General features: G+C 38.8%; 1 protein-coding gene across 3 annotated transcripts; it reads right to left on the bottom strand.

Moving 5' to 3' along the window:
* Nucleotides 1-1,050: 1,050 nt before the first annotated feature.
* On the bottom strand, nt 1,051-23,424 carry TNFSF10 (TNF superfamily member 10). Of its 3 annotated transcripts, none has more exons than XM_017639831.3 (5): nt 23,210-23,424; nt 17,361-17,498; nt 14,433-14,475; nt 4,317-4,421; nt 1,051-2,672 (listed from the first exon to the last, which is right to left on the bottom strand). In XM_017639831.3, the coding sequence occupies exons 1-5, from the start codon at nt 23,339-23,341 to the stop codon at nt 2,221-2,223; spliced, it is 870 nt and encodes a 289-aa protein (XP_017495320.1). In that variant the 5' UTR covers nt 23,342-23,424; the 3' UTR covers nt 1,051-2,220. The 3 variants fall into 3 exon arrangements, with proteins under 3 accessions (XP_017495320.1, XP_073088183.1, XP_073088182.1); XM_073232082.1 differs by lacking the exon at nt 23,210-23,424 and adding an exon at nt 23,043-23,184; XM_073232081.1 differs by lacking the exon at nt 23,210-23,424 and adding an exon at nt 17,653-17,813.
* Between the last annotated feature and the right edge of the window lie 917 nt (nt 23,425-24,341).

The following is a 24,341-nucleotide window of genomic DNA, read 5'->3' as shown; positions in this document are numbered from 1 at the left end:
GCAAGTTGGGAGACTTGCCCCATTTTCTGTTATCCATTGAGACTGCTCTGCTATGTCTTCTTGTAATGATATCATTGATACCTTGTGTCATCAAACTAGGATTACGGTCCTTTTTGCAACTGGGTTCGGAGACCCATATGCTAGCTCTTAAATGCCACCCTCCTTATATGAATGTGGAGAAGGGGATAGGATAGTCAACGATGGGTAAGTGTCTTGGAGACCTCTGGCAACCTAAGACAGAGCCCTCATGATGGAATGTGGGTACCAATGATGGGTAAGTCCAGATGAGTCGTCCAGGAACACCTAAAACAGGCACTGTCACCCTATTATAAAATAAAAAAGGGGGAGATGTGGGGAGTGGGCTATGCCCTTCCCCCACTTGCTGATGTGGCAGGAATGGAGAACAAAGAACATCCTGTTTACCCATTCCATGAGCAACTGAGGGAGCCCTGCTGTGCCTACCTTTGCCCAGCTACCGCTGACGTCAATACTGTGCTTGATTGTCTATTGGATAATGCTATTTCCTGGAATAGTGTGCTTCTTTGCTGTATAAATACTCTGGACTCAAATAAAGCTTTGCTGGCGACACACGCAGGAGTGTCAGCCCTCCCAGCTCTTTCTGTCTTTCTTTGTTTTCTTCACCCCCCTTCCGCACTTCAGGACCTGCTCAACTCGGCGCGGCCGGACCGCATCAAGGCATGTGCAACCCAGCCCACCTCTCTAAACCACCACACTCAGGGCTGCTCATCTCTCAAGCATGCCTGCACTTCCTCCTTGAGTGTGTACTTTAATAACCTCCTTTGCTCAACCTGCTCTTGAATTCTTTCTTGACCAGAGTCAGAACCCTCTTCAGAGTTGAAGTCTCACCTAGTGCACAAGGACCTCCCTGGGTTGGATTTCCCAACAACGCTATGTTTAAGTACTGCACTAGGCACCATGGATACAGATGTAGACAGCACTAAAAGTTCCTGGTTTCCCAGGACCAATATTCTAGTGAGAGGTGACAGTCTTAAACAAACAGGATAACAAATAAGCCAATTTGTGAGTATATAAGACTTGACTAGTATAATAGAAAAAACAAAGTAAGGGAAGTCAAAAGTGCCAGGTATCTACAGCATGTTGTAAGTTTAAATTTGAATAAACCTTTTTGAAAAAGACCTATTTGACCAGAACATATATAAATGAACATTTGAGCATATTATCAAGAGTATAAATTATGCTGTGTTTAGGAATAACAATTAGAAGAAATTAGACAAATACTCTAATTTTTTTCTCCACCTGCTTAGATGAAATGGTGAAATGAAGTGTTTTGTGTCATGATTTTAGAAGATAAAAGTAATGACTGTTTTTTTCTGGGAAGGGCAAATAAAAAATACAATCTTAAGCACTGATATTTGGCTGTAGGGGAATAGAGGTGGGGGGGGCAGACCTTTATTTGGCTTTTTTTCTGCTGATTTACCTGTGTTTGTCATTTCCACTTTCCCATTTCTCCTTCTGCTCACATGAGACCCTGCTTTCTGATTAGATGATCATTCATTATAGAGTACTTTCTAAAAACATCTTCAGTATTTTGGGTCAGCCTGACTTTTTGTAGTAAAAATCACAAACCATTCTGAAATAGTCCCTTGTTCACTGAACATAAATTTGACTTAAAAATTTTTTTTAACCAAATGATATTATTTTGGGTGGAATTCTCTTATTTCCACCATTACAGGTATATGAGATAACTCCTGCAAGGTCCTGCACAATGCAAACTCCTTTGGCACATTGCATACATTGACAGAGGATTGCCTCTCAAGGCCATGACCTTTTAATAGTGCCCCCTTCTCTTTCAACTTCAGGGATGTTGGCCTGTACTGCAACCTGGAAGCTACCAATATGATATACTACCGAAGAGATGGATGGTTAGTCTTTCTTCTTTGCAATAAATACAGAAGATGTTAATTGCTACACAGTGTTTGGAAACAGAATCTGCAAGATTCCTTCTAGTAAATTGATATCAGGTTGAGCCCTGAAAAAACTTCCGGCAATTTCAGTTTCTTTGAGTAAGTTGGTCCTTTTTCAGAGAAACTAAAAAAGCATTCTTCTTCAGGGTCTTTTAGTTGAGGTTGCTTTGCTCAGACTGCCTTAGTTTCTTAGTTCTGTTGGAATATTTTCATGATGTATTACTGAAAGGTAAAGGTTCACAATGAAGCCACTGTTTTTACCTTTGCAGATCATTTAGCCAATTAAAAAGGCCCCAAAAAAACTGGCTTCATGGTCCATGTCAATCAATTGCTCATTAGTTACAGAGACGAAAATTCTGTCATTTTCTTTAAGTTCAAATATTCCACCTTGATAGATGGAATAGAGTCCATATTCTGAATCTTTAGACCAACAACTATTTCTAGCACTTTTCATCAGCAGTATAGGGTCAGGATAGCTTGTGGTTTTGTAAATATATTGTACCATTTGTTTGTTTTTCTTCCTGTTTTCTTTTGATGAAATTGCTCCCAATGTTTCCTCAGGTTCCAGAAATCGAAAATACGTTTGAGAATAAATGTAATAAAATCCTGTTTGATGGATAATCAGCTCTCCATTCCGCAAGTGCAAATTATTCAGAAATGAATGTCCTCTTCTTGATGACTCCCAGGAGTTTATTTTCTGGCCCAAAACCTTTTCATTCTTGGAGTCTGGATGAAGGGTGGAGAGAAAAGGAGTTAAAAGAAAGGAGTTCATAGCAAATCAAGGAGTTTCCCAGTAGCTCTGGCTACCCTATTGTTTTGGTTGGGATTGTAAAGGATTTCAACTTAACAAAAACTGCTCTTTCAATCTTACAAGAATTCTAAATTCCAGTCATATAGAAATCTGGAGGTTCCTGTATCACTGTGACCCCTTGGGAATCCCTTACCTTTCTGTAACTCATTTGTCCCTTATGCCACATTGGCTACACTTAATTCTGAATGACAACACTGGGGATGATGGTACATTCAGGTGGTAATCTTTACTCTTGGGCAGAATTTCTGTCCTGAATGCCTGCCTCCCTTCCTACGCCAGTGGGCTCAAATGAACAACATAGAAGGAAACCAAAAGAAATCTATCTGTTTCCTTAAGCCTAGAGCTCAGAAATTCTTGCTAGTCCTTTGAGTCTCTTTGGGTCCCTCCTTAGTCTTTCTCAGAAATCCAGAGTCAAAGGTACCATCCAAGCAGAAGCATCCTAGTCCACAATAACATAGGGTACAAGGTTTGGCAATGAGAGCCCAGATCTAAAGATCATCAGATCCCTGAATCTTTAACTCCCAACAATTTGTAAATAAAATAAGCCCCTACCAAAATATGACTATCTTTTCACCTTTGGGCTCATCTCCATGATTGGTACAAATTTTAATTTTTCAAGAGTTTGAAATTATTGTCATAGTTGTCGATAATAGTAAACAGTAACATCACGGTAATGATCTCCGGCATAAGCAGAACATGTCAAGCGTATATAAAATCTGAGTTGAAGAATACCAGGGAGACAGCTATCTAAAAACAACTCCCCACCCCTAACAATCTTTTGTTCCATAAACTGATGCCTGAAATTTCTTAACATGGGACTGACCTTGCATAATAAGAAAAGCAAATATTTATTGAGTATTTCCATTGCACTGGCAGTTTGCCTGTATTAATCTTCACTGTTTTATGAGTTGAAGATTATGCATATACTTTGTATATGAAGAAACTGAGTCTTGATTTATTCAAGTAATTTGCTCAAGACATAGATCTAAGTAAAGGGAAGCTGGGATTCCAGTGTGGGCATTTAGACTGTATTACTCTGCACTTAACTATAGCACTGTACAGACACTTGTTCAACAGTTAAAAATTAGGCCTATCAAATTTGGTTAAACTGTATGAAACTGACATTTCTGTACATGAAAAATGGTCAAATATTGGCAACTTCCTTTAGTTTAACTGATATAAATGCTACTTGCAATACTTGGTCACTATACATGGTGAATATAAATAACTGATTTAGGATCTGTAAAAAAGATTTGATGGAATTGAGAGAGAGAAATTGCTTTAGAGAAGAAGAAGAAAATCAAAAATAGGGGCATGGGAAACTCAAAGACAAAGTTCTCTCACTTCATAATTTTCCTGAGTCCAGTTACACAGGACAGTAACCGAACTGTTTGTCTTACAAGCTTCCTTCTGAAAAGAATCAATCTGAGACCTGATTACCACTGAGCCCTATGTAGATAGCCATATAAACATTTTGGGTACAAGTTAAAAGGTTAAATTATTTGTAACAGATTCTTCCATTGCCTTCCTTTAAGCCACATATTCATTGTTTCTCTTACTTGAAGCTGGGAATGTGTTTCTTCTCTGACTTGTCCCAGTTACATGAGCTGCCGCTCTCTGAACACCTCTTTCGCCTAGTGGGTAAGGAATATGTTGCTGTTTTCCTAGAAGAGAAATGACAGAGAATCATCAGCACTTGTCAAACTACTGCTTAAATATATGACTGTTCACAGCTGTTGTCAATTAGGCACTGTAAGCACACTGGGCTTCCAAAGTTGGTTGCAGGGGTTTTCATAAAAACAGCCTACATTTTAGCATGGTGATGGGTCTACTTCAGCTTATGTTAATTCAAAAAGTAGTTTAGGTGGGAAGAATAAATGGTGACTTGCATTATAATTTATCAGCATCTCAGGAGAAAGGTCCAACTAGACTATAACAAAATGAAGATTCTAGCCCTTTTCCAAAAAACAAAACAAAATACAAAAACTGTGGACTTGCAATAATTCTGCTGAGTGATTTAAAGTGCACAAATAACTAAGTATTGGCACATTTCCACTCTGTTATATGCAGAAACAACCAGAGTGATACCAATTTTCATCATCTTGATTACTTTTTCCTTTGCCAGCTCCTTCTGATTCTAAAGGAGAAGCAGTGATAACAACTGGCCATAGATGCTGCAAACTGGTATCCAATCCCACCTTCCCACTGGTCATGATAATTGACTGTACTGGTTATGACAACTAGTACAGGGGCATAAAAATCACTGATTCAGTAAATCATAATAAACAAGTAATACTTATTGATCACCATCTGAGGTATTTCGGAGCAGCCTTAAAAATATACAAATTTAATAAATTACTCTAAAAAAAAAAGTCAGCTCAAACTTCCCAAGTGTTTTTATATTAGATGTTTAGATAAATTTTCTTCATCAAGCAAATAATGCTGGGATAAGGCACTACACAACACCTTACAGGAGCTGCAAACATTAACCACTGATTGCCCTGACTGAGCGCTCAAGGGACTTATAGTCTCTTAGGGAAGATATGAATTAGAAAGTGAAAATTTACCTATGAGAAATAGAAATAAAGGGATATGGGGATTCAGAGAGGGGAAAGATCCCTACTTACTTGAGAGCTGAGGTCAGGGGAAGATTTATGCTAAGGGCCATTCATTCACTTACTACAACAATCTAAAGTGTCCATCACATCTATGCCAGGCACTCTTCCAGGAACAAGGAGAAAGACTATAAAAAACATAGGCAAGAAAGCATTTGAGGTATAAGATTTAATGATTTGAATAGGGTGAGGATGGGCTGGCTTGGGTCTGCAGAATGGGAGAAGGGCATTCCAGAGATTTAGAACAGAGGCCCAATGCAGACTGCAGACAGCATTCCTGTGACATAGGTATGGGAATTAAATTTTAGGCTTGAATGAGGAGCCAAACTATAAAGGATTTGAATGTTAGGCTAAGAGATTTAGATTTTATAGGACATGGGAAGACTCTAAAAAGTTTTGGGCAGGGAAGCAAAGAGATATGAGCTGTGCTTTGGGCTAAGCCACAGTATCATTTCATGGACAGAAGGAAGGTGAGAGTGCTGAAGACTGGCAAAGCACCAGACTATTATAGTTGATTGGAACTGAGGACAAAAGGGCTAAATCTAGGCTAGTAGTAGAAGAAACTGAAAGGAGGTGATAAAATTCCAAAGGAGGAAAAATGGTAAATGCGAATCTATTCTGTCTATCTGGTATTAATTATTACTTATTCAGGATCAGTGAAGACCAAACATGGCATGGGGATGCAAAGTCAGTAATGACAGTCAAATATGACTGCCAGAATGCTCAGCTTTCAAAGTTGATGTGTCCATTTGCCTTGAACTTCCACTGTTAAATAATTCATAATCTCTTTCCTGCCTCTAGACATTAACACTTTGTATTCAAATACTCAATAACTCACTTCAATTACAAATATTTTGCATTTATAGGATGTGGGAAAGCCTAAATTTAAAAGCAGATTCTAAAAAGAGGAAATTTGCTATTGGCTATAGCAAACACCTTCCAGAAAAGAAACCTGTGAATATGTATATTTGGGTGGCATGGATACCTCTTGGGCTATTGAGAAGTATATTATTTTTGTACTTTATTGGGATGAAAAAAAAGAATATTTTTCTCCCAACACTGAAAATAGTACATGCATCTACTGTAGACTATAGATCTGGTATGCCTCATCAGAAGAGGTTGAGTGTTGAGTATTGTGACTACCACATTTGCTTTCAGGGGAATGATTAAAAAGAATGCTCAGACCCTGGGACCAGGTCTTATCCTTCTATTTAATAAAGGAAAATGAGTGTTGCCAAATGATAAGAAAACTTATTGTTTTGGGAAAAGATAACTGAAAAGGAGGAAGACATCATTAACAACACATATATTAAAAAACTGTTTCTTCTATGCTAGGCTGGTATACCTCAGGGCTGTTAAGTCTCTGGTATATGTGTTCAGGCCTGTATGGGCACTGGTTTGGGAAAATGGGGCTACAGTGAGCCAAAAGTGAAGAAATAGCAAATTTAATTCAGTTATTTTATTTACTTACATATTCATTCAAAAAATATGTATTAAGAAACTTCTATGTAGAGACAGATGGTGGTGGCACAATACTGTGATTGCATTACTGCTGAATTGTGCACTTGAAAACAGCTAATCATAGGGTTTCTGAAGATGACAGAGTAGGAGAACCCTGAGCTCACCTCCACGCATGAGGATATACCAAGACTGAAACTATATAAGAAGAAACTTTTTCTGAGAACAACCTGAAAACTAGGAGAACAGATCTTTTACAATTAAAGATATAAAGAAAAATCCATGTTGGGAAGGATAGGAGGGGCAGAAAGTGTCTGGTAGGGACCTACACCCCTGGCAGGGCAGCCTATAAGTAGGAGGAATATCACAGACACATAGGTCCTCCCTAAAAAGAGAGGAATCCAAACCCCATGTGGGACACCCCCAACCCTGGATATCTGCACTGGGAAAACAAGCCCCCATAATGTCAAGCTTCGGAAATCAGTGGGGCTTACTGCGGGAAAGCCAGAGGGCTATAAGAATCCAAGACTCAACTCTAAAGGTTCTTACTCTGAGACTCAGCATAAAGACAGCAGTTTGAAAACTGTCTGAGCCATAGATGCAGATTTGTTGACTTATTTTATAGTGTGTACCAGAAGAGTAGGGATCTGTAGGAAATTTCTCCACTAACAGAGGCACTAGCAGGTGCCATTTTTCTTGCCCTACTTCTGTCTAACTAGTCTAACCTGAACAATCTACCTTGTTAGCACCATTCACCTCATTCCAGCATTCCCCTGTGGACTTGCCCTGAGAAACACCCCTCCAAAGTAGCTCCCACCCTGCCACATCTGATGGGAAGCCTGAGTTGGGAGAATGCCCTCCTAAAGTGGCTACTGCCTCACCACACCCACTTTGGACCAGTGCCCATCCAAAGTGGTTCCTGCCCCACTGCAGGAAGGGATTGTGGCAGCCCTGCCCATCAGCAGGCTTGCAACAGTTGTGGCAAGGCCTCTTAGCCAGCCACAAGGGGGCCAGTCCCACCCAATTTACATCTACAAAAGTCTCAGCCCAGTCACAATAGGAGAGCACATTCTGCCCACCACATGGGACATCCCTGGTTCTGGTGACCAGAAGGGATTGTGTTTCTCACCCTCACAGGATGCCTTCTCCATAAGGCCCCTCCTTCAGGACCAGGAGACGTAGCTGGCCTGCTTAATACACAGAAACAAACACAGAGAGTGAGATAAAGGAGGAGACAGAAGTTTATGTTGCAAATAGAAGAATGAGATAAAACCTTAAAAAAAGAACTAAATGGAATGGAGATAAGCAATCTATCTGAAAAAGAGCTCAAAGTAATGTCCATAAAGATGCTCAGTGAACTCAGAAGAATGGATGAACACAGTGAGAACTTCAACAAAGATATAAAAAATATAAAAAGGAACTAATCAGAGCTGAACAACACAATAACTGAAATGAAAAATACAATAAAGGAATCAACAGCAGATTAGAGGATGCAAAAGAACAGATCAGTTATCTGGAAGTCAAGGGAGTAGACATCATCCAAGCTGAACAGCAATAAATGAAAGAGCATTTTAAAAAATGAGGATAGGTTAAGGGACCTCTGGAACAATATCAGGCTTATTTTAGTGAATTTATATTGTAGGGATCCCAGAAGGAAAAGAGAGATAGAAAGGAGAAGCAAATGTATTTGAAGAAATAAGAGCTGAAAACTTCCCTAATGCAGGGAAGGAAATAGACATCCAGATCCATGAATCACAGAGAGCCCCAGACAACATGAACCCAAAGTGGTCCACACCAAGACACATAATAATAAAATGCCAAATATTAAAGATAAAGATAGAACTTAAAAACAGCAAAATAAAAGCAACCAGTTGTTCACAGGGAACACCCATAAAATTATCAGCTGATGTTTCAGCAGAAACTTTACAGACCAGAAGATTGTGGCATAATGTATGCAAAGTGCTGAATGAAGAAAACCCTACAACCAAGAACACTGTACCTGGAAATATTATCATTCATATTTTAAGGCAAAATAGAGTTTCCCAGATAAACAAAAGTTAAAGTAGTTGTTCACCAATAAACCAGTTGTATAAGAAATATTAACAGGCACTTGAAGTGGAAAATAAAAGACCATAACTAGAAGTAAAAAAATATATAAAAGAAAAAAATCTCCCTGGTAAGAGCAAACTAATAGTAAAGGTAGTGGATCAATTACTTATAAAACTAATACGAAGTTTAAAAAAGAAAAGTAGTAAAATCATCTCTATCTACAATAATTAGTGAAGTGGTACAAAAAATAAAAAGATATAAAATATGATGTCAAATACATAAAACATGGAAGCAATAGTAAAAATGTAGTACTTTTAGAATGTATTCAAACTTAAGTGACCATCAACTTAAAGTAGACTACTATATATAGTTATAATTATGTTATATACAAACCTCAAGGTAACCACAAACCAAAACCTATAATAGATACAGAAAAAATAATGAAAAAGGAATCCAAACAAAACACTCAAGAAAATCATCAAACCACAAGCTAAGAGAGTAAAGGAGGAAGAAACAGAGAAGAACTACAAAAATAACCAGATAAAAATTAACAAAATGGAGTTGTGTACATATGTATTAATGATTACTTTAAGTATAAACAGACTAAATACTCCAATCAAAAGATACAGGGTGACTGAATGGATAAAACTACAAGACCTATCTATATACTGCTTACATGACTCACTGTAGACCTAAAGACACATACAGACTGAAAGTGAAGGGATGGAAAAAGATATTCCATGTAAATGGAAATGAAAAAAAATTTGGTGTAGCAATACTTATATCAGACAAAGTAGACTATAAAACAGACTGTAACAGGAAACAAAGAAGAGCATTAAATAATAATAAAGGAATCAATCCAACAAGAGGATAGATATAACAATTGTAAATATCTATGCACTCAACAGAGAAGCACGTAAATGTATAAAGCAAATATTAACAGACATAAAGGGAGAAAATGACAGTAATACAATAACAGTAGAGAGCATTGCCTTGCATACATCAATGGATAGATGATCTAGAGAGAAAATTAATAAGGGAAGAGTGCCCTTAAATGATACATTAGACCAAATGGGCTTAACAGATATGTATAGAACATTCTATCCCCAAACAGAATACACATTCTTCTCAAATGTGCATGGAACATTCTCCAGTACAGATCACATGTTAGGCCACAAACCACATCTCAAATTTTAGAAGACTGAAATCATATCAAACATCTTTTCTAAGCACAATGGTATGAAACCATAAATCAATTATAAGAAAAAAACTTGGAAAAACACAAACACATGAAGACTAAACAACATTCTACTAAAAAAAAGAATCAATAAAGAAATCAAAGAGGAAATAAATACCTTGTGACAAATGAAAATGCAAACAAATTGTTTCAAAATCTTTGGAATATAAAAAAGACAGTTTTAAGAGGGGTTTTTGTAGTGATACAGGCTCTCAAGAAACAAGAAATATCCTAAATAAACAATCTAATCTTATACCTAAAGGAATTAGAAAAAGAACAAAGAAAGCCCAAGTTAGTGGATGGAAATAATAAAGGTCGGAGTGGAAATAAATGAAATAGAGACTAAAAGAAGAAAAAATAGGAAAGATCAATGAAACAAATCACTGGCTCTTTGAAAATATAGATAAAATTGATAAACCATTAGCCATACTCATCATGAAAAAAAAGAAAAAGAACTGAAATACAAGAAATCAGGCATGAAAGAGTAATTACAACTGACACACAGAAATAAATACAAAGGATTATCAGAGACTACTATGAAAAAATCATATGCCAACATATTGAACCACCTAGAACTAATGAATAAATTCCTAGAAACATACAATCTTCCAAGACTAACCCAGAAAGAAATAGAAAACCTGAACAAACTAATCACTAATAATTACATTGAATCAATATTTAAAAAGCTCCCAAGATATTAAAGTCCAGGAGCAGATGGTTTCACAGGGGAATTCTCCCAAACATTTAAAGAAGAGTCAATACCTATCCTTCTCAAACTATTCCAAAATTATTAAGAGGAAGGAATACCTCCAAATCCATTCTACAAAGCCAACATTACCCTGATACCAAAACCATACAAAGACATGACAAAAAAGAAAGTTACAAATCACTATACCTGATTAACATAGATGTAAAAATCCTCAACAAAATATTAGCAAATTGAATTAAAAAAATAAATCAAAGGGCTCATTCATCATGACTAAGTAGAATAATTTCCAGGAATGCATGGCTGGTACAATATCTGCAAATCAGTCAGTGTAATACACCACATTAACAAAAGGAAGAATAAAACCACTTGATCATTTTAACAAATGCAGAAAAGACATTTGACAAAATTCAGCATCCATTCATGATAAAAAGTCTCAACAAAGTTGGTTAAAGGGACATACCTCAACAGCATAAAGATAATATACAAGAAGCTTACAGAAGACATCACATTCAATGATGAAAAGCTTTCAGCTTTTCCTTTAAGATCAGGAACAAGACAAGGATGACCACTCTCACCACTTTTACTCAACATAGTATTAGAAATCCTAGTTATAGCAATCAGACAAGATAAAGAAATAAAACACATCTAACTTGGTAAGGAAGAAGTAGAACTGTTATTATTTTCAAATTACATGATACTATATATAGTGTACATGATTAAAGACTCCAGCCCAAAACTATTAAAACTAATAAATGAATTCAGTAAAGTTGCTGAATACAAATTAATACACAGAAATCTGTTGCATTTCTATACACTAATAAACTCAGAAAAAGAAATTAATAAAACAATTCCATTTACAATTGCATCAAAATAATAAAATACCTAGGAATAAATTTACCAAAGAGGTGAAAGACCTCTACTATGAAAACAATAAGACAATGCTAAAAGAAATTGAAGATGACAGAAATAAATGGAAAATATACCATGCTAATGGGTTGGAATAATTAATATTGTTAAAATGTCCATAGTACCCAAGGCACTCTAGATTCAGTACAATTCCTATCAAAATACAAATAGCATTTTGCACAGACCTAAAACAAATAATCCTAAAATTAGTAGGGAACCACAAAATATCCCAAACAACCAAACAATATTAAGAAAGAAAACAAAGCTGGAGGTATCACAGAAATGGATTTCAAACTATACTACAAAGCTATAGTAATCAAAATAGTATGGTACTGACACAAAAACAGAAGCATACATCGATGGAATAGAATAGAGAACCCAGAAATAAACCCACATCTATATGGCCAATTAATCTATGATAAAGGAGGCAAGAATATACAATGGGGAAGATAGTCTCATCAATAAGCAGTCTTAGGAAAACTGGGCAGCCACATGCCCAAGAATGAAAGTTGGCCACTTTCTTATATCATATACAAAAGTCAAGTCAAAATAGACTGAAGACTTGAACGTAAGACCTGAAACCATAAAGCTCCTGAAAGGAAACATAGGCAGTCAACTCTTGGACATCTGTCTTAGCAATATTTTTTTGAATCTGTCTCCTCTGGCAAGGACAACAAAGCAAAAATAAACTGGGACTACATCAAATGAAAAAGATTCCCCACAGTAAACAACACCATCAACAAAACAAAATGGCAACTACTGAATGGGAGAAAATATTTTCCCATGGCGTATCTGATAAAGGGTTAATTTCAAAATACATAAAGAACCCATACAACATCAAAACAAACAATTTATTTAAAAATGGGCAGATGAGCTGAAAAGACATATTTCCAAAGATATATAGACAGCCAAAAAACACATAAAAAATGTTTCACATTACTAATCATCAGAGAAATGTAAATCAAAATCACAATAAGAGGATATAGAGAAAAGGGAACCCTCATGTACTATTTGTAGGAATATAAATTGATATAGCCGCTATGGAAAACAGTACAGAGCTTTCTCAAAATATGAAAAAATAAAACTACCATATGATCCAGCAATTCCACTTCTGGGTATTTATCTAAAGGAAATGAAATCACTATCTTAAAAAGATATATGCACTCCTATGTTTGTTGCAGCATTATTTACAATAGCCAAGATAGAGAAGCAACCTAAGTGTTTATTGATAGATGAATGGAGAAAGATGTGATGTGGTATGTATGTGTGTGTGTATATATACAGATACATACATATATATATATATACACACACATATCTGCCTTATTACTCAGCCACAAAAAATAATGAAATCTATCCATTTGCAACAATGTGGATGGACCTAGAGGGTATTACTCTAAGTGAAATAAGTTAGTGAAAGAAAGACAAGTAACATGACTGCACTTACAGTGGAATCTAAAAAGCAAAACAAATGAACAAACAAAACAAAACAGAAACAGACTCATAAACACAGAGAACAAACTGGTGGTTGCCAGAGGGAAGGGGCAGGGGAATGGATGAAATGGGTGAAGGGGATTAAGAACTACAAACTTCCAGTTATAAAAGTAAGTCATAGGAGGTATAAAGTACAGCATGAGGAATACAGTCAGTAATATTGCAATAACTTTGTATGGTCATGACAGTTATTGTGATGTACATTTCATTATGTGAATACAAGTCAAATCTCTATATTGTACACCTGAAACTAGTATTATATGTGAACTATCTATTAAAAAATGAGAATACCTTCTACCTCAAAAAAAGGTTACGTGTATGTTATGTGAATTTCATCTCAAAATACACACACATACACAAGGCTTGAGGCACAGAGTTAGATGCTAGGTATAAAGAGATGAGAAAAATAGACAAATTTTCTGTCTTTGTGGATTTTTAATCTACTGGTAATCAGATAGCACACAGATAAAATATACAAAAGGAAATGAGCAAGATAAGTGTGATAGAAATGACAGGATGTGGGGGAACTTACAATGGTGGCCACAGAAGGTCACTCTGGAGAGGTGAGGATTAGGTGATGAGGATGAAAGATGAGATGGAGCCAATTATATGAAAATCCAGGAGTGGAAGAAGCCAGATGGAAGACCAAAGAAGCAGCCTGACCAATAACACGGGCGAGTGGTGTGGGTCAAGAGCAGGCTGCTGTCCATGAATGGGAAGATGGACATGGCATGGGTGCCACAGGATGAGAACCGTGGTGAGGGAGAAGGATTGTTGGGAAGGAGATGGAACAAGGGGCTTTTGCTAAAGAAAGGCACAGAGCCTAGTGGGGGTCAGCAACAGAGAAGATGGGTAACTCTGGAGCCCTGATTTATCTTCAAGACATGTGCCAGGAAGGATCTGGATAGCTTATTTGCAACAAGTTGTAAAGTAATATATAAATAATTGAAGAAATTGAAGTGAAAAGAAGATCCATGTTGGAAAAATAAGATTCAGAGGAAATAAAGTTCTGACCACAGGTGGGACACAGATTTGGTTCTGAGCTTTCTGGCTGCTAATGCAAACAGAAAAATAGAATCAAGTGGCTGGAGACACTGAGCAGCAGAGGTAGGATGTGTGGAGGGCAGCAGAAAGAAGAAGATGGAAAGCATTCACCCTGTCATGAAGTTGACAGTAGAAAATTAAAATAACAACAAAAAAATACTACCTGGAATTGTAGGAATGGTTTCCTCATAGGTTCTCAAAACCATCTGTAAATAGTATTGAATAAAGCTTGTTAATTTCCCTAAAAATTTAAGCTGTCTATAGAATGACTATGGCTCCTCTTGCTGATGTCTCACATGAAATTTCTACATAAGATATCAACCTAGGAAGCTCTAAGATGTTCAAGCATAGAGTTTATGTGGGACAGGGTGGAGTTGGGATGATTACTGAGGCAGCTGTCCCTACATGTGATCCAAGGATACTCCTGTCTGGGGAAGTTGTTTCTGGGTGAAGACTTTGAAAAGCCACGCCTGGAGCAGCACAGGAGGAAGGAAACATCTGACCAGTTGAATCAGCTTAGTGTTTCCCAGACCTCTTTGTGGCTGATGGACATGCAGCCATGACACTTCACTTCCTCTGTGTGGGGGGAGTGTGTCTGCAAGCATGTGTGGATATAAGTGCACTGTGTAGGGTTCAGGGCCTTTAAATATTAACCTCAAGATGTAAGGCACAGTTCCTCTCGTGACACCCGCAGGCATACGGTCCAGCAGGATGTTACACTGAGTTATTCTCTCATTTCTGAGAATGTGGCCAAGACTTTCTTAACACGAAGACCTTTGACCAAGTTCCACTATCTAGACTAAACATCTAGTTTCACATTCTTTGTCCTAACCAGTGGGGAAAACCAGTAAGAAAGAGCAAAAACCGAGCCTTTCTCTTAAATGGCCAGCCCCGACTTGCTCATTCATGGCTTCTTAACTCCTTTCTGCCCGGTTCTGTCACCCCTGCAGCCCTTGCCCATCACTGCCCTCCTTTCTCATCATTGTTAATTTTGAAACTGCCAGAAACTCCCTTCCTCTGTACCCCTCACCCCAAATCAGAAGCTCTTTGCTTTTCCCTCTGCCTCAAGCCCTGATCCCAGACAATGAGGGGACTGCCTGTGGTCAGATGGGCTCCGGTGTATGGGAAGGGAATGCAACAGGTGGCCTCAGCATATTCTCTCTCTCCTCTCTTCTCTGTTGCTTCTTCCCTCTCTGTCTCCTGTCTCTCTCTCATTTCTGGGTCTCTCTCTCATTTCTGGGTCTCTCTCTCTCTCTCTCTCTCTCTCTCTCTCTCTCTCTCTCTCTCTCTCTCTCACTTGCTGGCTTACTCAGTCTTTCTCTTGGTCTCTCATTCTCTCTCATTGTCAAACAGGAAGGAAAGAAGGAAGGAGGAGCAGCAGGAAGGAGAGAAGTAATTCCTACAGTGTGCGAGGCAGAATAAAAGAATGGTTACAGTAGCTCAGACGACCTGGATTCAAACCTGTCAGTTACTAACTCTGGGAGATTTTGCTCAAGTTACTTGACTGATGTGAACTTTAACTTCTTTATTTAAAAGACAAGGAAGAAAATGATTTCTTCCTCACAGAACTGCCTTGAGGATTAAATGAGATAATATATGTAATCACTGTTTACTGGAAATAGTTGGTTTAACTAACAGTGTTTGAACAAAATGGGGAAATCTTTTGCCCCTGTGCCCGCACCCACCCCTGTGTTCTTTTCTGGCTTCTCTCTGTTGTAGTTAGTGGCCGGATGTGAAAATGGGAGGGAGTGGGAAAATAGCAGTGGGAGAAAGAAATGTGTGCCATCCATCCCCGTGACTTCTCATCTCCCAATTCTGGCTCCGGCATCCAGGCTCCTTCTCAGTTTCCAGATTCCTACCTTAGTTCTGAGTGTCCCCCTCCTGTCGCCTGTGGGTTTGCCACCCCCTCTAACTCAAGGGACTGCAGAGTCCCACTCCTCAGGTTCCTCAAGGGCCTCCTCCAATCCCAGGCCTTTCCTGCCTCGTCATTTGGGATGATGGAGCCACAGATGCTTCTGTGCAGCTCGTGTGCTGTGGGTGTCCTGCCCAGGCCACGCTTCCAGGTGGTCATGGAGCACACATGTTCCTAGGACTCCCAGGGGGAAGTATGATTTCATTTCTCATGGAAATAGCATCATGGGTAAGGTCTGTGCACTATTGTGAGAACTGCTTTGTGTTATAAATCAGAGGCCTAATCACCAACATTAACAATGTTTCTATGCAAAGGCAGATTGAGCAGCAAACAATGGTCTTAAGATAATGGACTTAAAGGACACATCCTCCTTCTATCCTGAAGGGAATGTCCCCTGTTATTTTTAAACAAATGATGGTGCTTCATAGTTTACATACTATTGCCGTATCAGTGTTTTCATCTGACCTTTCTGGGTAGGCAGAAAGTAAATGCTATTAAATGCAAAAGAAGAAGCCTGAGAGAAGAACTTGATTTGACAAGTCACATTGCTGAAAGTAAAATTATGTAATCACATTTAGTGAAATAAACAGCTAACACAATGTTTCTTGTAGAGATCTTATTTAAGCAATTTCCATAAATATTTCCATAGTATTTTGCAATATTTCATTTACTAACAGTAAATTGAGATGTCATCACCTTGCTCAAAGTGTCTCTCCCCTCTTGCTTTCCTCTTTCTTCATCTCTACATGTGTATAAACATAAATATATATTTAATTCTGGAAATCAACAATGAGGGAAGAATATAAAACACCATTACTTGGTCTCTTTTGTCCTCTGAATAAAAAAAAACTCACACACATGACTTATTTTTTGTGACCTTGGGCACATTTCCTTGTCTGTGACTCAGTTTCCACCACTTAAGATAAAAAGGTTAGATTAGATAGGAAGGCTGTCTGAAGTAAAGGAATGAGCTCTAGACCAGGGGTCAGCCAGGACCCTCTGTTTGGTACTATTTCACCTTTTCCTAGTTGTATGAATTTGAAGAAAATCACTGAAACACTCTCGGCTTTAATTTCCTCCTTTGCAAAATGAGGAGTCTAGACTTGATGATGACCTTGAATAGTCCTTCTTCCCCACCATTCTATGCCTGCTGGTGAAGTTACCCAGGGGTCTACCTACCTTTCTGACAAACTGATGTACTTGCCACTTCATTTGCCAGCAGGGGCTGTTCATACTCTCTTCATCGGCGGGATCCCAAGAAATGTCATCTTCCTTTAAGAAACAAGCAATGCCACTTTTGGTGTACTTGTCCTGCATCTGGGTTGAGATGGAACATAACACAATATTATGCTCAAAAGCTCTTTATTTTTGCTCATTTAGAAGTTAAAACGACAGAAACTGGTGACAGATTCAGAAAAGTCTTGGCATCTTGTGTAAGCTCATGGCTTGAAATAAAAATAAGCATGCTAACCTTTGTCCTTTGGGTGAACATAAGCAGTTGGATATGGTGGAAAGGATATAATTATGGTCCAGGGATCCTGGGTCACAGTGCCCTTTGCAGACACTGCCATTAAATAACTGTGCCCCTAAACAGATCGCTTCTTCCCTTCTGTGTCTGCTCTTCATTTGAGTTTTGAGCTGGTTCGCTGTGGTGATCTTTGAGGTCCCTTCCAGTTCTGACACAGTGTGGATCCCATTCTAAACCTAGAAATCCACCTATGTACAAAGTAGGCAGTGAAGTCTGTTCAAAATCCAGGATTCCAAATTAAAAATTAACCAAGCCCATCAGAATGCAGGTAATGCTTTGTTTCTTGATCTGAGAGCTTTGGCTGTCTGAGTCAACTAGTTAATTGTTGTGATTTCGACTTCGGATGGCAAAATTTGGACCACACTGCCACTAGCAACTTGAACTTTGCCTCATTAAGTGTCTATATAAGCTAGGGATTTACCAGAAGGGGATTTAAACAGCATTTGAAGGTTCCCTCCCTCCTGATTGAGAATAAACATTTACAACGGCCAGATCATGGTCAACAAAGTCCTTGCTGGATGTTAACACACACACACACACACACACACACACACACACACACACACACACACACACATGCAGTCCAAACCATCCTGAATACTTCAGGCTAATGAGATAATCTTACAAAGAAAAAACAGGAGGGGCAAGGTCAGGATTCTTTTTCCTGTGTTTGTTTTTAATTATTGTTAGTGAGGATATATGTTACTTCCCAGTACAAATCTGCTGAATTGCCCTTCTCTGGGGAAATAAATGGGAAACTGGCCAAATAACAGATTTGTTATTTGACCTTAGGGGATTCCAAAACTTGAAACAAGGGTAAAACTTAATGATGCCCTGTCCCCTCCTATAAGAAGACAATCTCATTCCAAATCAAAATAACCTAACTGCTTATGAGAGCTCTCAGCCAGAGTCACATGGTTCAGTACTCAGCCATGTGTCCCTTGGACATTTGATCAAGGTCCCTGGAGTACAAAAGTACCATCCTGAGTTAATTAATTCCTTTCACATACTCTGACATAGAACATTCTTTCACTTTTAAATAAATGTTCATTTTCTTTCTTCCTTTTTAAATTACAAGAGTAGAACATTCTTCTAGCAGATGTAGAGGGGCTAACAGCTGGGGCACCTGAATTGAGATATGACTGACAATAGAATTGGATGTTCTTCTACTGTAGACATCGATTTGCTTCTCAATTTATGTGGAAAATCCTTTCCAAGGAAAGAGATCAGTCACATACAGTATAGATACATGAGACCATGGCTACCTAGCAACCTGAGGGGAGGATCAGAGCAGAAGAGCTAAACTCAGCTGCACAGCCTGAGGGTGGTTCCAGGAAGAGCAAGTTAGTTTATTGACCATGGCCCCCTGCTAGTCAGTATGGGTGTGCCCTGGCCTCTCATTGGTTTGAACAAAATTCTACAAATAGTTCAACAAATTCCTCTAACTTGTTGGAACAAAAAGAAGTACATAACCGAGGAGAGGGAGCTGTTTGCCTTCACAGCAGCTGGAAGCTGTCTCAACTTGAAAGGTTTAGGAGATGGGAGGCTGGAGCCATGGGCAGGAAAAGGCAGGAAAACTTGTCTGGGACCAGGTAGTAGTGGGAGCTGGCCGTCACTTGTGAACTGAAGTGGAGCTTGGAGGGGAGGGGAGTGAAAAGGATACAGCAGCAGGGAATAGCCCAGGCCAGTACCAACTGCTGGCTACTGCCTCTTGATGACTTTTGGGGATTTTCCAGAAACATTTTCAGAATGTGGAAAGGGAGAACCTTGAAAACTGAATAAGGTCCTGGGTTTACATGAGTGGGAGGTTGACAAGCTAATGTGACTTCATTGTCAACCTAAATTTAATGAAGCCTAGAAACATTGAGGATACACAGGCAACCTGGAAAATATAGAAAAGTGAAGAACAATTTTCTAAAAGCAAAACAAAAAACCCACTAAAATCACCCTAACCTTACCTCCTAGTAATCTTTAGGTGATCTGTCTTGTTTACAGGGTTGAGATTAGACTGTGTGTGGGCAATTTTATGTATGATTGTTTTCTCTTAAGACTACATAAAAGTGTCATGCCCTTTAGATCTGTGTGAAAATCATACATAGCTAGTATAAATATTTTTATAACATTTGCCATAGAAAATTTATAAAGTTTAGAAAAATAAAAGACAGAAACAGCACACATAATCCTACCCTCTACAGATCATGACTGTCAACATTTTGGGATTTCTCTTTCCAGACATTTCTGGGCATAAATAGTGATTTCTGAACAAGAGAAATCCAGAGAAAAAGTCCCCAGCCACCCTCCCACATGTTTCTTACACTATTGTATTGGGTAGTTTCTTCTTTAGAACTTAGACAATGCTGGTGACTGGGTGCATGTGTGCGGAGGTTGCTGCGGCTATTTAGGAATGACTAATGATGATCACTGTGACATGTCTCCTTCCCCCCTTCCTTTCCATCTCAAGGTATGAATTTCCTGCAGCACATCTCAGGCTGGGATTAGTCTCTTCCTAGCCTCATCTGGGTGCTGGTGGTAGGGAGACGCATGTGCCGTACGTGCCTCTAGAAGGAGAGAGAGCTTTGGCCCTGGGTTCCTGCTCTTCTGCTCCAGAAGCCCTTGGTGCTGAGAGGTGGGTTTCCACTGCATTTGCTGTTGGCACCATGTTAAACATGTTGGGTATCCAGACATTAGTTTGACATTCATTTTCTACAAACTGCAAATAGCATAAAGGGTAATTTATGGAGAGTGGTGGATAAGGGTCCCCTTCTCCTTTTCCTCCCCATCTATGAAGTCACAGTGGTAGGCAGTCACCTTCTCAGGAAACTTTCTCAGAGAGACATTGACTTCAGAAGCTAAGTCCATATTTATTCTTCACACTTGCTGGTGTACAGGCTTATTTGCAAAAGTCCAATTCAACATTACTCAGCCCTTCTTAATCCGTAGTCCCTATAATCTTTGCTCACTGTTATCTTCTGCAAATGTTCACTAGCCAAAGTGGAACCTGTGCTCTGTCTTATAAAATTAATATTTATGCTGAAAATGCTTTTCCAACTCTACACAGACACTCAAGGAGATTCAGATTCATTTTCCCTTGCAAAAATTCCTGATGAAGAGAGTGACAACTTCAAGAAACTTCTCAATACTAATTACAATGTTTACAGTTTACTGAGCACCTATTTAATACCTGGGTTCAAAATTAGTCTTTGACTTTTACTAGCTTTGTAATCTTGGACAAATCACTTAACTTCCCTGAGCCTTTGTTTGTTTATCTGTCAGTATTTACTTCATAGGATTGTTATGAGGATGAAATAGGGCAATACTTTGCAAAGTTCCTAGAACATGGTATTTGCTCAATAGCTATTAATTCTACCCATTATCTAGCACTCTGAAGGAATTATTCACATATCTATACATTTATATACCCATATTCAAAAGAAAAATGTGTGCAAGTGGGGACATGTTAAGCTTTTTTTTTTGAAATTTCCATTTTTATAGTAGAATTCAAAGAAACTTGACCATATACACAAGTCTACTCAGTAAAGAATCAGTCAATTCAGTCTTAAAATTAGGCCAACTTGTAATGTGAGCAAATTCAGGAAATTGCTTTTATTTGAAGAAACAGACTTATTCTGTTTATGCTGCAAAGTTAACAAAGGTCAGGACATGCTGCTCCAAACTGGTAAACACATCACTATTCTAGCAGACTTAGAACTAAAGGTGTGGTTATAGTTATATTGATTTTTTTTTCTTACAAATATGCAGGCTCTTCTACATGTGCCCTATAACAAAGCTGACTTTACTAGTCATCTAATAATAGTCATCATTTTCATAATTACTTGTAAATCAAACAAGAGTCTACTTATCCATTACAAAGGAAAAATTTCCAACCAATTAAGATAAACATATTTATGCTCCACAGGGTATACAAACTGTATTTCTTTATGCTTTATGCATAATTTGTATTTTTCTGAGACCCTTAGCCTTGCATTTCCTAGACAGCTGGCAGATTTGAGGCTGCCTTATCATAAGGCAGCAGAATGCAATGTGCATCACTAGGTCTGAATATGTTAGCCCTATGGACACCATGCTGTGGAGGGAAGAGCATTTCCTACATGTCCCAAGACCTGGCTCCAGCCCTGCTTCCAAAGCCCTGTCTGCACCTGCAATGTCTCCTATACAGTGTGTGTGGAGAGTGTGCAAAGTTCCTTTCAGCTCACAGTTCTCTACTATACAATATACAATTAGTGAAAATATATATAAGAAGCCAAATACTGAATTGGTTTATTTTCAGTGTTCATAATTTAATGCATTTTTAATATTTGTATGCATAATTCTAGAAGTTTTATTTGAGAAATGCACAAACTAAAATGGCAGTAAGTTTTTTTCTCTGTCAAATGTCCTTGATTCATACTTGGACCATCCACAGGCATGGTATGGTAGCTTTATTTTCAATTATTTTGTCATGAACGGTAAAATGCTGAGTCCATCTGGTAACTCCATTATTGTAGACTTTACCAATGACATGGTCTGTGGCAAGGAACAGGCAGAATGCTAGTCCAATATTCTCACTACTGTCAACACAGAAATGTCATAGATCTAAACCAAAATACATTTCAAATACCAGATTTACCTCCACCCCATGTCTTGGAGGAAAAAGAGAAACCTGATGACATTCTAAGACTTGGTTCTAATGTTAGTTCAAAATGTGTATTTTCAACCTACTAATTTTTGACACTCTGATGCAGCTAGGTGAAGGCTTTCCGTATAGTAAGATATTTAAAAGAAAGAGACAGAAAGAAGAATCTGGCCATAATTAGGAGCCCCGAAGTCTGAGAACAGCAGTGCATAAAGAGCATTTCTATCTGTGCAATGACCAGCTAGTCTAGTTTCCTGCAAGCCTGTCTGTTCCACAACTGAAACATAAAACAACATTGTTTGTGGTTCACAGTTTGGCTTTGGGTTGAGCCCTGATTCTAGCTCATTTCCATGTATTAGAGGTTCCTCCTCATTTGTGAAGGCTGGCTATTCATCAGTTCATATTTAGTGAACACCTACTATGTGGCAGCTATCTGCTAGCACCCAGAGGTGTAATGGTGAGTAAAAGCTGACACAGTCTTGCCCCCATGCAGCTGCTCTCACCCCAAAGAATTAGAATCGAGAACTATAAAGCATTGAGCTGAAATATTCAATAAATGGCAGCAACTGCTACTAGTATAAAATACATATACTGTTGAAGACAAAACAACTACCTCAGGAGTTTTGTTGCCTGCATCTGCTAGTAACTGGTGATGCCAGTTGTGTAACTCCACTTTGTTCACACAATCTCTTCAACTAACCTTATGCAACGTCCTCAGTAATTACATGCATTAGCAGTTAGGGTCCGGGAACAGCGACAGGGAGCATTTTCTTCCACTGTAAAGTCTTCACAGAGGAGCAAACAGAGAGGCAGCTAACCAAAGAGTTGCTGAGCACCTTAGTCAGGGGCAGTGTGCATTGTACTGACCTGCTTCAGCTCGTTGGTGAAATACACGTAAGTCACGGCCACACAGAGGGACTGCAGGAGCACTGTGAAGATTAGGATCAGCACACAGGTCTGCCCGGGACTGGGGCCCTCCGGGGTCTGTGTCAGAGCCATGGTCCTGTCAGCGACTCACCACTGCAGTCAGCCAGACAGGACGTTGTTGCTGGAGAACCAGTATGCAGAGGGTGGAGCCCTTCTTAGGTTTCAATCACTAAAAAAACTACACAAAACGAAACTGAAGGCATATGCTGGGGAAGCCGGAGGAGCACTAGCACATTCCTGGAATTCTCTCCATCATAGAGCATTGTCAGGGACCAAGATAAGCACCTTGAAAAAAATCTTCAAAACTTAAAGTGCCCTGTGAATGTGAACTGGCCCCCCGTGGATGTGCCTTTACCCAGCAACTGGGCCAATTCCCAGGCTCCAATGTCACGTCTCACCCAGCAGCCTGCCACTGGGAGCAAGACCATGGATCTGACTGTGGTCAGAGGCCACTCTGGTCTAGAGTTGCTGGCTGCTCTGGGAAAAGCACCTCTGTCATCTATCCAGGGACCTCACCATGGCCCCCCTGGCTGGCATCATTGGTTGGGAGTCTGGGTGCTATGGGGGTTAAGCAAACAACCTCAGTACTCAGACTTCCCTGGGTCAGATGTTGACCCTGAGGCTTCCTGATGTATCACCCTGGCTACTTTCTGAAGGGCCCTGTTCCTAAGCTGCAGCATCCATGAAGTAAGAATGACAACAGCACCTAGCCAAAGGGATAGTTGGGAGAATAAAATGAATTACTCATGACAGGCTTCCTGGGCAGCTCAGAAAATACAGGCTGTAACTATTCTGTCTATAGACACAGAGAGAAGATGGGAGGGTGAAACACAGACTGTTCATCAACATACAAAATCCTAAGATTTTTTTAGTCCTAAGTAGCATTTTTTTTTATTGAAGTAAGTTGATATACAATCTTCTATTAGTTTCAAGTATACAACACAGTGGTTCACCAGTTACCCACACTAATAAATCCTCATGCCAAATAGTGCAGTTACTCTAAGTACAATTTTATTGACAATGATAGATATGGAATTCCAGAAAACGTCACCCAGAAAGACTAAGGAATAGT

This window comes from Manis javanica, chromosome 3 (assembly GCF_040802235.1).
Source record: "Manis javanica isolate MJ-LG chromosome 3, MJ_LKY, whole genome shotgun sequence".
Taxonomy (NCBI): Eukaryota; Metazoa; Chordata; class Mammalia; order Pholidota; family Manidae; genus Manis; species Manis javanica.
The sequence above is the reverse complement of the archived record's forward strand: the minus strand, read 5'-3'. Positions and strand labels throughout refer to the sequence as shown.

What these genes read in the sequence shown, in the direction of transcription:
- TNFSF10 (XM_017639831.3), bottom strand. Translation starts at nt 23,341, where the DNA reads ATGGCTCTGACACAGACCCCGGAGGGCCCCAGTCCCGGGCAGACCTGT. An exon ending in TACATCAGTTTGTCAGAAAG is followed by an intron (nt 14,476 to 17,360) that starts GTAGGTAGACCC and finishes TACTATTTACAG; the next exon opens with ATGGTTTTGAGAACCTATGA. An exon ending in AAACACATTCCCAGCTTCAA is followed by an intron (nt 2,673 to 4,316) that starts GTAAGAGAAACA and finishes CCCTTCATCCAG; the next exon opens with ACTCCAAGAATGAAAAGGTT.